General features: G+C 40.0%; 1 protein-coding gene across 1 annotated transcript in view; it reads left to right on the top strand.

Annotated features, from left to right (window-relative positions):
* The window catches only part of LOC103921311 (centromere protein J-like), a 40,448-nt gene that overhangs the window by 20,819 nt on the left and 3,679 nt on the right, over positions 1-15,950 (top strand). The window contains exons 9-10 of the mRNA XM_009329256.1: positions 145-310; positions 2,582-2,797. Of these exons, the coding sequence (XP_009327531.1) occupies positions 145-310; positions 2,582-2,797 (382 nt within the window). The remainder of the gene's footprint in view (positions 1-144; positions 311-2,581; positions 2,798-15,950) is intronic.

The following is a 15,950-nucleotide window of genomic DNA, read 5'->3' as shown; positions in this document are numbered from 1 at the left end:
CTTGTTGCCACTCCCAGCAGCATCAGCATATATGGGACATGCCTAAGTCCCTCAAAAATCACATCCAAAGAAGGCGCATCTAAAGACAGTCCTTTGTTATAGTCTTTATGCCAACTTCATACTCTTTGTTTACCTTCCGAACAGAACACGAATGGACCAGCTCAAGACTGTCAGGAGCCAGGAGCTGACTCACCCTTTGGAATACAATAAAGACCAAATTTACCCACTTCAGAAAGAAAAAATTGCCCATAGCAAGTTCAAAGGAACAGCTAGAGTCACTGGAGAAAATGTGAAGTCAGAAGAAATAAAAGTAAGCTGTCTTCTGTAGAATAAATATGCAGTTCTCGTCAATTAATATCCTTCCATGCAGGCATATTATGGTTGTACCTGAATCCTTCCATTTGTCACAGATGGCCAATTATTCATGCTACTTCTTGAGGACAGTTGTGTGTACAGTGAAGATTTTTCATGCTAATAGGACATTGCTTCAGTTTGTGTTTTAAATGTACGTCTCACTTCCTTTATATAAGAAAAAAATTAGGTTGTGCCTTCTATTTCATAAGGGAGGTTGGGAGGTTCCCATGTTCCTTCTACTTCCTTGTACTGGTTTTCCCAAAGCTGAGCTTGCTCTTGAAAAATTTCCAACTCCTGCCATAGTGGGCTTTACATCTTTTTGATATAAAGAACCATTATGCCAGTGGCACAGAGTTATTTGCCATCATTCTCTATTCTCATCCCTGAGCTCGGAGTTTGTTGATTTTTTTCTTTAAACTATCCTGACCTTTGGCTTTGAGGTATTTTGATGATATCTAGCTGTGTATCTAACAACCTAACCTGCCTAATAACATCCCTGAGTCATTTATTGTAGTTTCTTTTAAGTTCCTTTAGGGGATTCTATCTGCTTGAATCCTGTATTTCAGCCTCCTTAGTGATAAAGTAATCTCTGAATATCTGTGGCTATTATCCCTATTAAAACTAGCTAAACTTAATATGACTTTAAGTAATTTTCTAGAAGAGTCACTGATAAAGAGAAGAAAAAATGGTGAGCCATGTGAGATGGTGATAAAGGAGACAGGGGCAGCTAAAAGCTATATTTTTGTAGGATAAAAAAGTAGGCAATGGTAATGCTCAGAAATGTCTGGAATAATGTACTGCTGCAAAAGGATGTCTAAACCAAACTGATATATTTGACAGCAAACTGACAATTTCAATGATTTTCTTGACCAGAAAAGTTTCAGAACAAATGAAACTGGCAAGACAGTACTTTGTTCAAACTTTCTATACTTTCTTTATTTTTCATTTGTACATTTTTGAAATACATGTTTTTGTACCATACACATACTGAATGTTTTCTCTGCTCATGTTCCATATTTCTCCAGAGGTAACATTTACAACAGGAAATGATTAACTGTTTCAGTGAGGTTATTTTAGTATTTTGAATAAAAATATTTTGAATATTCTCTCTGCACAATATTTTTAAACATCAGCTTTATTTCTACCTGGGATTTAAAAAAAATGGTTAGAATTTTTGCCAGGGAATAATTATGTTTCTTGACTAGGTCTAGCCCTAGAGATGAAGTTTGATAGAATTGTTTTAATCTTTTGTTCCCACCTGAGAACATAATGAGTGCAGGTTCAAAAAGTTAGTTTTCCACAAAACAATTACAAAACACTGAGACACTTATCTGTGTGATTCCCAAGTTCAGAAGTCTGCTGCTTGTTGAAGATGGCCAATGGATGTGCCAAATTCTGACCAGGCAGCTCACAGCAAAGAAAGGATGGTGATGAGGACACAAGTGGGCAGATACACAAGTGAAGGGAAAGTAGGAAAGGGTTGCACGTCACGATTGGTTGACTACAGAGCAAACTGCACATTTCTAGCTTAACTCCACCAACAGTGCATTTGTAGCATCCAGCATGAGTGCTATGAAGGAAGAGGACTCAGTGTTGGCATCAGCATGGGTGAGGGAAGGAGAAGGGAGTAGGGAAAAATAATGGAGATGCGTGTGTATGGAAAAGTCCTCTCCAAAATGCACCAAATTTCACTACTTTCGTTTTCCTGAACTCAGTTGAAAACTATGTCTCTGCGATCCACTGCTGTTTGTAAGGACCATTTAACTAATCACGTGCCCTTGTCACTACATGAAGATTTGATGAACTGACATTTTTGCCATTAAAATATACCTTGTATCCTTGCCTTTTTTTGAAAATATCCACATTTAATGGTGTTTGTTTCCATGGTTAGTTTGCATTTCCTGATTTTCCTTCACACAGCAAGGACTTCTCTCTGCTTGCTTGTAACAATTGGTTTGTTTTAAATATAGGAGTTCGCAGGGTAGTGGTTTTTTTTTTTTTTTTTTTTTTTTTTTTTTTTTTTTTTTTTTTTTTTTTTTTTTTTTTTTTTTTTTAAGAAATCATTTCAAATGTGTTCTTTTTACATTGCAGACCTTTATATTGAAGACCTTTATACTGTAGACCTTTAAGCAGAACAAAAAACTCCATGCTTCCTTCTGGGTGTATAAGGTGGGCATGCCTAGTCCAGAGCAGGCAATGACATGGCACACTTTTTTTCTACTGGTAGATACTAAAACAGCAGATTGCGGGACTGCAGGAGGAGTTCAAGAGAAATGAGTCCTGCTGGCATGCTGCCTATGGCAAGCTGAGAGACCAGGTTGAGATGCTGACCAGGCAGAACATGGAGCTTCGAGATGAGCTCAGAGTTTCAGAACATCAGAGATGGAAAGCAGAAAAACCCCCAGAAGCTGTGAATTTCATGGACAGAAAATCAGAGACCCTGGTACTAGAAGACATTATCTGTTTAAGAGTATCTGAAAAATTCAGGTGTAGTTTTTCTTTGGAGCTGGCACGTGTGAATACTGTTCCTTTTGCTTAGCCTGAAGCGGGGGAAATCAGCTCTGTAGTAAGCCATGTTAAAATACACTCTTTGTGTGGCCCTCTTCCACTTAGCTTCAGTTATCCATGAGGTGGGTACCTCTACAAGGTGATTCAGCCAACCTATCATCTTAGACGCTTATATCAGGGCAGATGTCTCCCTCCACTAACTAGAGAGGGACTCTAGATAACTAATTTAGATTCAGTGCCTAAATTAGACAACTAAAGTCTCCTGAAATTAATTCTAGTATTTATGTATATAATGCCATTTACCTTTTTAACAAAACAGCTCTTCAGCCAGATGCAGGCTGGTTTCTGGCAATAGGTATAGTGGGACCTTTTATTAAATCTCATTTCAGTTCTTTTTTTTTGCTGTAAACTTTCTAGGACAAAAAAAATACTCTCAGTGGCCTGCCTTACAAAGGCACAAGTTGGACTCCTGAACGGGAGTTACACTGGGGTGGAGCAGGAAAGACAATCAGGGTGGAAAATATAGCTGACTAGTGTAAATGTCTCTGGTGATCTAAAATCAAAGAGGTTTAATCATAGGTTAACAGATTCTATTGCCCTTTCTCATTCAGCATCCTATTTGTTTAATATACTTGTAGGGTTACTTGCTACCTTACTATATAACTGAGTAACTTCATTTAAGGGAGTTAAAGGAAGGGAGAAGAATGCTGTTACCCACTTCTTACACAGGAGACAGCAAGTCTTGGTGAAATTAAATGGCTCAGACTAGAATTCAAAAGACAGAAATCTGTTCTGAGTGGGTCCTTTCACCTCCTTGTGTATTCAAGGGAGAAAAATATGTGCCTTTAAAGTGGGATCAATTTCATCCTATGTGCATCAAGGCGACTAGAACAGATAATTGTCTTCTAGATGGTGCAGTCCAGTGAGATGAATCCTACTCTTCCACAGAGTGGCTGAACCTAGGAGAAACTAAAATTGAGCCATTTACTCTTAGGTATTTCCCTAATTTGCAAATCTAATTTCTAGTAATGTAGCTTTAAATGATGTTAGAACCACCAATTAACCTGTCCTTTGCTTTATGGAGTGAAGAAGTTTTGGTCTCTCTTTTTATTTGATTTTAATGTACTTGTTAATGATATTTTTCACCTAACACTATGAAGTTCCATTGAAAATGTCATTTCAAGTTACATTTCACTTTATTTTTAATTTTCCCAAACCTACCTGTTCATATGACTCATTCTCAGATTGTGAAGGTCAGAAAAAAAGATTAGAGTCACATGTACAGAATGAAAAAATAGAAAAATTCCACTAAAAGCAAGGATAAGAAAAAGCTAATTGATTTCTGTTGTAGGCCAGATTTCTCTATTATTTCTACTGCTTTGAGACATTTGGTGATGTAGAACTACTGCTCAAACCACTGAAGATTTTTGTTGTGTGAGAGTAATATTAGGATGCTGTATATAAAGATGCTAGGATGCCATATACAAAAATAGTTGTGTCTGATACTAGGGAGTTTCAGTCCCTAGCAGAACAAGATGTGGAATTTCATTCATTGCATTTAAATATCATCATTTTTATTACAACAGAAAACCAGATAGCTTTGAGGGTTTTTTGATTCTACTAGCTGTGACTTGAACTTAAAATCATATATTTATAACAAATTCTCCCATTAGGTTGCAGAAGCTGTTCTGCGAGAGAGAGCATCTTCATCCAAACAAGAAGAAAGATCACAGAGAGATAATCACAACAGCCACAGCATCTCTCATGTGGGGCCAAAGACATCTTTGAGGAAACACTTCTTTAGAGATGTGAATAGCAAAGTATGCATTCCTGTTGCCAGTAGTCACTTTTCCACAGTTTCAAGTATTTATTTAAGAGAATGTTGTTTGGAATCAAAATTTGTGCAAATGAAAGTCTCTGTATAAGCACGGTCATGTTTTCTTGCAGTGGGCTCGTGCTGTGATTCAGCATAATTTTGCTTGTGGTTTTTCTTCTGGTTTTGCAATAGCAGGAGACAAAACTTTTTTTTCCTTTTCCAGACCTAACTGAATTGCCTGTTGTTTGCAGATATGTTATGAATTCATTGTACCTGCTACTTCACAGATTGGTTTTACAGGGAACCACCATACCTTGCTTCAGCAAACCATAAATAGAGTATTTTGCCATTTGAGGCCTTACTTGCCAATAAGCACTAGTGGCCTTCTGCCTGATAAAGTCAGAGGGAAAATCACTTAGCTTTTTACAAGGTGTGACAAGTTAACTCAGTATGTCAAGTGAGATGCTTGTTTCTGACTGGTATCTCTATGACTGCTCCTCCACAGCCAGCTTACCGTGTTTCTTACATATCTCACTGTTTAGAATATATAGATATCTAAATATCTCATCGTGCTTTTCTTTCTCTTGGCTTTGTATTTCTTCTTATTATGAGCATCTTGATTATTACAAGTCCCCTTTCTTCCTTTTGCTCACATTTAGCTGAAATCTGTGCTTTGTTCAAGTGAACAGTCTCTGAAATTCCTCTTACCTACTGGAAACTACTCTCCCGACTCCATTGGCTAAAGCAAAACTTAGTTCAGATTAGCGAACACACTGCTCTCTCTGCCTGTTTACGGACTGAAATCAAATGTAAAACATGTCGGATGAGAAAGGAGGCAACTATTCCACTCTAGTGACCATGACAGTGTATGGCTTGAAAGTCACTAGACAGTGGCTTCAGTGAATCCTGCATGGTGCCAGATATGACAAGAGGTAGTGGTAAGAATGACTCTAAACTGAATATGCTTAAAAAGCAGAATCAGTCACATGTGAAATAGTAGCTTCAAAGAGGATGCAGATATTATGCGCCTGCCTTCAAGACTGGCTATATTTCTAAGCAATATATGTTGTTTGTAAGTCAGAAGGTGGAGGGTTTAGCTGCAGGAAATCGTTTTATTTGTTCTATACTGATGTTGGATCTCCTCAGTCCCTTCTACAGCTGGGATCTCTCCATTCCTCTGTGCTGTGGTGGACAGAATTACAAGCCAGACAAGTAATGTGGGATATACTATCTATCTGCCATTAAAGTGGCCAGTAAAGTCAAAAGGCTATTTTTGGTAGCTTACCCTGGAAATTTTCACGGTATGAAAGAGTTTTTTTCATCTGAACATCTCAAGCACTCTTGCGAAATGAGGAAAAAACAGAAACATTTATTCTACATAGAGACTCCCTAAGACCCCTTGAGTTCATTTTCCCCTTGTGGCACACAGCCATATGCAAAAAAATTTGTGGCTTCAGCAACAGTTCTGAGAAGGGGGAAGTTGAGGACAGCAGACTTTTGGGCTCATCGTTATCTGAGCTTTCACCATCCAGCCAGCATTGGATCCAATCCAACTGGAATCCAGTACAACAAGCATGAGCTAGACTGGTGGGCATAGTGCCCAGATGTCCTGAGTGAACGCTGAAATGTTTGACAGAAACACAAGTTCTTTATCTGATCTGATAGCAGAAGGCGGCCTTGCAGTGAATAGAGTGGCTGCTGATTACTTGAATCTAGAATTGAAGGCTCAGGCAAATGGAACATTAAACAGAAGCCCAAAATCTGTCGTAGCGATAGATCTGAACATGGTGACCCACTTGTGTTTGTATTTGAGCTCTCTTGCTAGCAGGTGGATGCTTTCCCTCAAAGGTTCTGTGGATCTGGACAATTCTGAATTTTGGATATAGATAAAACAAACTCTCATGCTATTTCTGTCCAGAACTGAGAAACTGTGCATGGCAACACATGAAAGTGAATGGGATAAACTTGAGTAACGGAAGTAGAGATGCATGCCACAGGGACATGTGTATACCTGTATAAGATATTTAAGTCAAAGCTAGCTAGGACTGGTGAGTTTCATCAGCTGTAATCAAGAAGGCAAAACAACACTTAACATCTGATGAAGCTAATAGAATTTGAGGATATGTACAAAAACAATTGGGGGGCAAGTCTGAATAATGATCAGCACAGGCTAAAGGCACAGATTTTTGGAAGACATGATTTTATTAAAAAAAAAAACATATCCAAGAGATGTTCTATATATCTGAAAAAGACATATTCTGGTTGCCTATAATACTTTTATTAATGACGATTTCTGTTTGTACTGTAGCATGACCTAGTGGGTGAGGAATTGGCCACTTCAAGCTGTGCTTTAGTGAGACAAGATAAATGTCCATTTTAACTACAAATCATTAGTGATTCTTTCAGAATATGGCTTGAAAGATGTACAGGTTGGCCAAAATGGTTAATATTTATTATTAATATTTATTAATATGAATTCTCTCCAAACAAGCTGATTTCTGAATGCATCACATTATACATTTGGCAGGAACAAGTTGCCTGCTTCCTGCCAGACATGCAACTGTGAATAGACGTTAGTGATTTCTATCAGAAAAGATACATTCATTTGCACGGGGGGAGCTCTACTGAAAGGTATACTGATAACATTTCTTAATGTTTTTGTGGGAAAAGTTTCAACCAAGGTCAAATGTGCTCACTTCCAATCTTATTAGATGGATTTCGCTGTCTAATCTTGCAAGCGATTTTGATGACCTTTGAGCATGTTATTTCCTTGTCTATGAATGTTCTTCCTGACCATTTGCTACCTCTGAAGCAGGGAATGATGGGTTCTGGGAATATGTAGACAGACTTTTGTAGCATTTGAATTTTCACTGCTTTATCCATTAGTATTTGTTGCTTTTTCTCAGTTTTTTTGTCTGTTAGTGGGAATGCAAATTCTACATGACACAAACTGTGATATTTGAAGGTTATAAGAGAGACTTATTTATGGGAATTGACAAATGAAAGATTTCCAGAACAATTTGATTTGTATCAGAATGACGAAGAACTGTAGGTATTAACATCTGGGAGGAAAAAGCTCTTTAGAAAATTTAAAGGATTATTGTTGAGCATGAGGATCAAGGAGAACATAATATTTTTAAAGTTTCTCTGGTGGGCCCTGAGTAACAACACCTCCTCCTGCTCTCCACTGCCTGCCTGATAGCATAGATCTGTGGGACTGGAGGAACCTCAAGAGGTCACTTGGTCCCTCCTTTTGCCAAGAGCAGGATCAGTGTCACTGACGGTTCTGATCTGTGCTTCACTAGCTCCCATGAGAAAGATCCAAAATGAGCTGGCATCTTCTGCTGCTTACCCGTTCCTTTACTTATGAAGTTTTACTTCATAACTAAACTCCATCTCTTTTGTTGTCACCAGCTAATCAACTGATTAATTTTTATTCTGTTTTCAGTGCAGATGGGAAGCAATTGATCTACCTTATGCATGTTGGCAGGCTCTTTCTTCCTCCGACCCTGCAACCCCTTTGTATCAAGGCTCTGCATTTACTGGTGTTCCATGTTTTTCCAATGAAGAAAAGCAAAAAGATTTATTGAGATAATTTGATGACTTTGTTTATGAAAGTGGTGGAATCGAGACAATCTTTATCAAGACCCTCATCATGTGTGATTAACCCAAATACTGAGTACTTGAGTCTCTTAAAAAGTGTAGGGCTAAACTGCAGTAGTTTGCCTTGGTTACAGTGATTGCTTATGATTTTTAGAATGACATCCATCCGTATGAAAACAGAGACCACATGTAATTCACTAAGCCTGTCTTGATTTCTCTGACATTATTGCTTTAAAAATAGGTATGTTAGTGTACAATTTAAAAATTTGTAATCTATGTGATGTATAAAAAATTAAATCAGCAGCTTTTACAATGGTGTACGCAGCAAGCTGGAGTACCTTTACTAACACTGTTCTGCATGGAGGCTCCCTCAACTGAATTGCTTGTTCGTTAGATACACAGTGAACAAACCTCACCATGTTCATGGAAACACTTCTTCTTTCTCTCTGGCTTCATCTTGCTCCTTCAATTCTGCAGTCTAATACATCCTACTTCATGAGCTCGTTAGTTCTTTAAGTTAAAAAGAATGAGCATGTGCATCTTCTCATCATAATTTTAAGGCCTATATAGGTCTCTGTCCCTTGGCTAAGGCATCACCCATTGCATTGCATCAGTAAATGCTGACTTCTGAACATTCTTTTCAAAGGTGGCTTTTAGATAGCTCATAAGGCCTCCTTTTCTAAAATAGGCTTTCCAGGCAGCCCTGTGTTAAAACACTTGCCATAAAGTATCTTCTATTTACAAGTCTTATGTAGGTAGTTCTTTAAAAGCTTTAATTGCAACATTCTTTCTATAATACATCACAGCAAAAAAAAAATAATGCTGCCACATGTTAGTGTCTGGCTGAAGCTGATGAATAGTTGAGCTGCTGTGGCCCTGTTGTCACTTTCTGATGATGGTGAGCTGGCTCAAAACTAAGCAGGCAGAAAAAAGCAGTTCATTTTTGCCCGATTCTACTCGCTGAGCCAGGTCAGTCACACTCTGTGGTTGCTGGTGCCATGTAAAGGAGGAGCAGGAAACATGTGGCTGGGGACAGAGGAAGAGGAGTGGGACTCCAGCAATCTGGGCTGAGATTGGCTTGAGCTGCTGTGAAACTGCACCAGTGGGTGTTCAAGTTCTCTTAAATCACTTGGTAGTTTGAGTCTTGAGATCTTTAGCAATAAAATGACGGCTTAGGAGCTCTTTCCATCAGTCTGCAATTTCTGAGATAATAGCTCTTCATCAAAAATAGTTTTAAAGGTCTTTAGTACTATACCACTTATCTCAAGCTGAAGTCCCAGGCATATTTTGACAGTGTGCCTACTCACTCGTGTTTGAAATCATGATTATATTTGGAGAACTCAGGCATATCCACAGAATCTGCCTGCAGAAAACATCTCCAAATTTAAGTAAGAGATTACTATTCAAACAACAACAGATCCCCTAAATTTCATTGATCAAATGGAGAAAATTTTACAGCTGTCAAAAAATGGCCATAGTGACTCTTGTCAGAGAAGGAATTGTGCAGTCTTCCCATGTTTGTGCTTTGTTAGTCCCATGTCCCTTGAGCAATAGCTCATGGACTTGGGCAAATGAAGCTGATGGCAAATGTATTCTTTCCATGGACTGCTTACACTCACCTTCCCAAGCCAGCCACTTTCCAGTGTGTGAGACATTTCAAAACCAGAGTACCTGGTACCATTTCCATAGGTCTTTTGAATGTTTCTTTGCTTCTGACCATCATGTGCTCACGCCTAGTCATTCACCAGATCGACGCATTAGAGATTCTTCTGCTATCAGTTCTGACAGACACAGACATCATCTCTTGCCATTTCTGGGATGACTTCAGCAATGTGGGCAGTGAGACTATGCCTTTGTCTCATACTGCCAGGCATTTCTATGTTACGTTCAGTACCTTTGAAGTTTTGACTAGGCAAGAGTGCAACCTCAGTTTTCCTGTGACACCAATGTAATGTTTTCTTTGCAGCTGCCAACCTATGCAAGTCATTGTATAAATCCCATATATCTCATGGTGGTCATGCAGGAATATTGTATGTTTCCTCTGTGCTCTGATCTAAGGTCTCCAAGAAAAATTGGGGAAGTGCTTTTGAGCAACTGTGATCTTTCCAGTCTAAGTATCTGCTATAGTTTGTTTGAAACTGTTCACATCTCATTTCCCTTCTGTGGCTCACATCTGCCTTAGGGACCTACAAGGCTTGTGTCAGCCTGGATTGATGGAGAGGTATAAGGGCAAAATGTAAAAAGGGTGGACATCTGGCAAGTAAAAATGAACTGTCACACAATATATTTTACTGGGATCAGCTTAGTTGTGGTATCCCAGGGAGAGATCTCTTTCCTTTTGTTGGCAGGCTGGTTGGACCGAGGGATGAGAGCCTGAGAGCAGCTGTTGGCCTCACACTATGCACCTAGGATTGCCCTTGACTTGCGTCATTGTCCAAGTAGAAGGAATGTGGGAAGCAAAATAAGACCCTAAATAGAGAATTATGTATAAAATGTGTGTGTGTTTGTGTGTGTGTGTGTATGCCCACATACAAAAATAAGTATTTTCCTAAAAGTTTTAAACACTTAATGATGCACCTGTTGTAGAAGGATTTTTAATGCTATTTGAAGATGTTTATATCAACTTAATACAAATGTATTCAAACCTTTTAGGCAACAAAGAGCTCTGTGCAAAGGGCTGATCCTTTGAGATTGGTGACAAAGGAACATCAAGAAAAGAAACCATCCAGCTGCTCCCTTGGCAGAAGTACAACACCGACTGGCAGGAGAACACCTCACCAGGGAAGACTGACACCTTTTGAACCAGAAAAAGTAAGCCAGTAGCAAGGTCTATTTAGACTGCCTTTATTTTCATTTTACAGTATTGTTCAGAAACTGGATCAGGATCATGATCCCCACATAGCTGCTGCTTGGTCTTCTTTCCCTGGTACTGCAGGGTTGCCAGAAATTATTTTAGAGACTGTTCGTACATTGAGCACCTGCAGGCCAGAGCATGGGTGAATTCTTTGAAACCTGCCCTCCCTGCCCTCAGAAGAAGTTCAGAGGTGATTACATGCACCAAGCATCGGGGCATCGCACGGGCCAGTGGCTGCCTGGGTGCCAGGGGCTGGGAGCATCGGGGGGCTCCTCAGGGAGTCCGGCAGGGCAGGGCCCATCCCACTGCCCCAGCCAGGGAGAAGGGCAGGCTGGGGATGGGAGTCAGGGTCAGGCCAGAATCCCAGTTGTCAAAGCCCGTAGTGATGAGGCACATCTGGGGTTACACCAGGAGGTCAGCCCATGGGTCAGGGCTGGCGTTTGGATCAATGAGATGCATGGCCAGGCACAGGCATGGCTGTGATGCAACCCAACAAGGACCAAGCGCGAGACCCATAGCTGAAATGCAGCTCCCAAGAAAAGGAGGGGAGGGGGCCCATCCCAGGCTTCTTCCAGCCCTTTCACCCACATCTCTTTCTTCACAACAGCCTGAACCAAGATTAGGCACCTGCACCATATCAGCAAGCTGGTCGTGTGCACAGGCAGCTAAACTCCTAGGAAGGGGAAGTGCACTCCAGCCATATCACCAATAGCTCCCATGTTACAGCGAAGCATGACTGTATGTCAGGGCCTCTCCATTTTGCTTCAGGTTGTACATCAACCCTCTCCTCCCGGGAGAAGAACAGATGATAGGAAATCACCTGGAGCTGTCTCACATCTGAGTAGTTTTAAGGAGCCTAACTCATCTTCCTATGTAAAAGGTAAGAGTTGTGGGAACATTCTGCCTGCTTAGAGTGGTCTGCAAATGACTTGGAGACACTGGTCCCCAGCTCTTGGCTCACAGGCAACATGTTGTCACTAAACTCTCCTATGATTCTTAGAAGAATTATAAAATTTATATTTTACAAGAGAGGGAGAACAAATTGTGCTGTTTCCTGCAATTTACTCATTGAGTTTGTTGTCCTGGAAGCCCAGAAGGTGGAGAATGGACGTGGTCTGTACTTCTTTTTGGCCCAGGACAAAGCACCTTCGGGAGGATGGGCAAGCTGTTAGCAAATATTATCTGTATAAGAAGCAATGTGTTACAAGAATCTGAGAGCTAGCATCTTTAAAAAAACTTCTGAGACAGGTATGGAAACATGTGATTCAGCAAGTTTCGTATGCTTTCAATGATCCCTTTTACTTTGCTTTTTCTCATAGGCAGGTCTTTGCCCATTTCAGATAGCTCAGAAGACATGCCCCTCTCACATAACCACAGCAACAACACTTGCAGCTTTGCACTCTGCGGTAACAATGAAGAAACAGAGGTATTTCACCATGTAACTCTATAAAATAATTCAGTGAGTCTGTGATCTTAGTTTTCATATACAGCATGCTAACTCCCATTTAGCTGGGAACAACACTCTCCTGGATTTACCTTCTTGCCTTTACTCATGATAAGTACACTCTTTAAAATAATATTGCAATGGCTTACAAATAATATAGTACATTTCTTTATCAAGATATTCCTGCACAACTGTTGGACATTAACAGATATATGTTGCTAGTTAACATTTTAATTTTGGCTCAGGAAGAAGAGACTTTTAATCTTCAAAAGACAGAAAAATTACTAAAACCTCAGAATAAAGTGCCTTTTGTGACCACACACAGGAGAAGTGGCATAACTACAAATGACAACAAAGTACCTACAGACAGTTCTCCTGCTTTTCTGGATGCTGAAGCAAAGGTTTGAGCAACTTATGGTTCTGGCTTTTATACGATCAGCAACTGTCTTCTTTCCATTTGTGAACTGAAATAAAACACACCAAGAAAAAGAAAATCTTCCATTCCCATTTCCTCTGCTATGCAACGGACACAGAGCTTTAGGGATGGATCTGGCAACTTCAGGCACTGTGTTTACAGCTTTTTACTGGATATACTGGCATATCATTGCCCTGTGGGGAGCAGTACTCTCTGTTCCTTTGGATCCCACAATTCAAAACACATCACATCTTCAAACTGTAATTAACATTAGGTAGTAACTGTTCTGGATGCTATGTGCCAGATGTCAATTAACTTAAGGCTCCTTTATGCTGCCAGACAGTGCAAAGAGCACTCATAACAGTAAAATGAATGTGTAACATCCTGAATAGCCCTTAGTTACATAGTTAGCGTTACCTACAGCTAAGAACCATGTAATTTGTTTTGGAAGAGTGGATCTAGCTAATACTGGTACTTTATTACTTTGCAAATTGGTAACCCAATATTCAGACACAGTTCTGTTCTTTGTTCTTGTGTTTATTCTCTCCATCTCCTATAGTGTAGTTTCACCAGAATGCACTCTTGTATCCTCATTTTTGGACTTTCTCTATGCTATCTTTTGTTTTGCAAACTGAAGTTAATTGGAGTTAATGTGTAACATTTCTAGTTATGACTAAAAGATCAAAATTCATTACAAATGCAAGGCAATACCAGAAAGAAGGGCAGCTTTCCTTTGTGTGTATGAAAGCAAATGTCTTTTGCACAGTTGATTAAAATGAATGAAAATATGTTAAAAACATTTCTGTTTATACAACACTGACTGTGATGTTTTCATAATATAGCCTCCAAAATCAATATTGTCTAGAAGATCAGTGTTACATCAAGAAAGAAGAAAAAGTGAGGAAGAGGTGCAGGAAAAAATAGAGTATCATGATGGAAAGGTGAGATACAATAGGATGCAAAAATACTTGAAGAGATCACCAATAGGACTGCAGTATAGGTGGGAACCACTGCTTCGAGTAGCCAGAGACAATTATGTCTCCAATTAAGTGTCTGTTCCTTAAAGGAGAGCTGAAGTGTAAAGTTCACACCATGAATGGTAGGAAATATGTATAGCTCATGGGCTGGAAATCAAGTAACCAAATTATTTTCTTATCTCCCACATGGATTTGCTCTATGACTTTCACCAAGTCCTTTTCGTTTCAGCTACCTCATTTGTGGGCTGGGAGGAATGATATGCTTACCATTAGAAATGAATATGTGCTAGTGGGGTAGTGATGGTGGTTTACGGTGCAAGATTAAAGGCCATTCTTTTCTTTCCCTGGAAGTGAATCTAATGGCAGTGAGCTGTGCCAGCTGGACACCACTTGTGGGAGAAGTCTTCTGTTATACACAGCTGGCTACACCTGGAGTAGCATCAGCAGAGTTGTGCTCGCTGCTGCCTGTCCAGTTTGCTCAAGCCAGCTGTCAAAATCCCCAGCGATTCCCCAGTCGCATGTTGAGATTGCTTCCAGCCGCCCCTTGTCCTGAGGCCCATAGCTCAACGTGGCAGCTGGTTTTGCCCCTTTTCTGGAAAAGAGATGTCTCTTCAATTACACTACTCCAAGCAGGCTTATCCTGTTAAAACATTCCCTTGATATTGACTGAGGGTAATCTATGCCCAATTACAGTTGTCAATTCTGGGTAAGGTTTTTGGCTAAAGTTAAGACAGAAATTCACTTTCTGTGTGTTCAGTTCTGGGCTTCTTTTCTCACCCCACCAATACAGGTGCTGATTAATGATACCTTCCAGTGAGTAGTCATAGAAATGGCTTTTGCAATGTAACAGTTCTTCAGGGAATACTAGTTTGAGATGCCAATTCTTTTACAGCTAATGCTGAGATGGGCTCTGTGAAAGCTTCTACCAATCACAGTTCCCTCTTGTAAAAGTAGAAAATACAATATCTGTCGTTTTGATCCTCAAAAGAAAAATAATTGTGAAAAAAGTCACTCTGACATTTTTACCACTGGATTTTATTCATAAAATTGAGTGGTGGGCTGGACTTTCTTGTGCAACTAGAGAGAGAGGTCCAAATGGGGATTGATACCTTTAGAAAGAGATAGTAACTCTCATTTAAACTATGTGGAACTTCTTGTAGCAATGCCTTTTGTCATAAGTAGGTGTAAGAACATCTTTCCATTACTAAGTAGTAATTTTAAAATAAAATAATTTCTAAAAAACTAAATTTTGCCCTCAGTAATCATTACAATGCCTGTTGGGGAAATACTTCATTTCTCTTCCCCCAGGCATATTTATTCCTTTTTTTTTTTTTTTGGTTGGGAGGTATTCCCTATTTGTGGAGAGTCTGATAATATTGGAACCATATGGCAGAGCTATAGTGCACCTTCTGCTTGTCTTCTTCCTTGGACTTCACCAAATGAATTATATTATGGGGTTTGGTATATGCTGAACAGAACCAGCTGCCATAGTAATTCCAGGAAAACTGATTAACCAGAGGCTATGCTAGGTATGAAGTCTTCTTTGACCAATGTATTTTTTGTAGAAGGGCACACTGATGACATTATTGCCCACTTGTTAAGAAGTCTTCAGCAATTTTGCAGATCTCTGCATGCAGCCACATTTGTTCAACATCTTTATCAATGATCTGGATGAGGGGGTTGAGTGCACCCTCAGTAAGTTTGCAGACGACACCAAGTTGGGCGGCAGTGTTGATCTGCTTGAGGGTAGGAAGGCTCTGCAGAGGGACCTGGACAGGCTGGATCGATGGGCCAAGGCCAACTGTATGAGATTCAACAAGGCCAAGTGCCGGGTCCTGCACTTTGGCCACAACAACCCCATGCAACACTACAGGCTTGGGGAAGAGTGGCTGGAAAGCTGCCTGGCAGAAAAAGACCTGGGGGTGCTGGTTGACAGCCGGCTGAACATGAGCCGGCAGTGTGCCCAGGCGGCCAAGAAG

This window comes from Pygoscelis adeliae, unplaced genomic scaffold (genome assembly GCF_000699105.1).
Source record: "Pygoscelis adeliae isolate BGI_AS28 unplaced genomic scaffold, ASM69910v1 Scaffold77, whole genome shotgun sequence".
Taxonomy (NCBI): domain Eukaryota; kingdom Metazoa; phylum Chordata; class Aves; order Sphenisciformes; family Spheniscidae; genus Pygoscelis; species Pygoscelis adeliae.
Note: the sequence above shows the minus strand (reverse complement) of the source record. Positions and strands in the feature narration are given on the sequence as shown.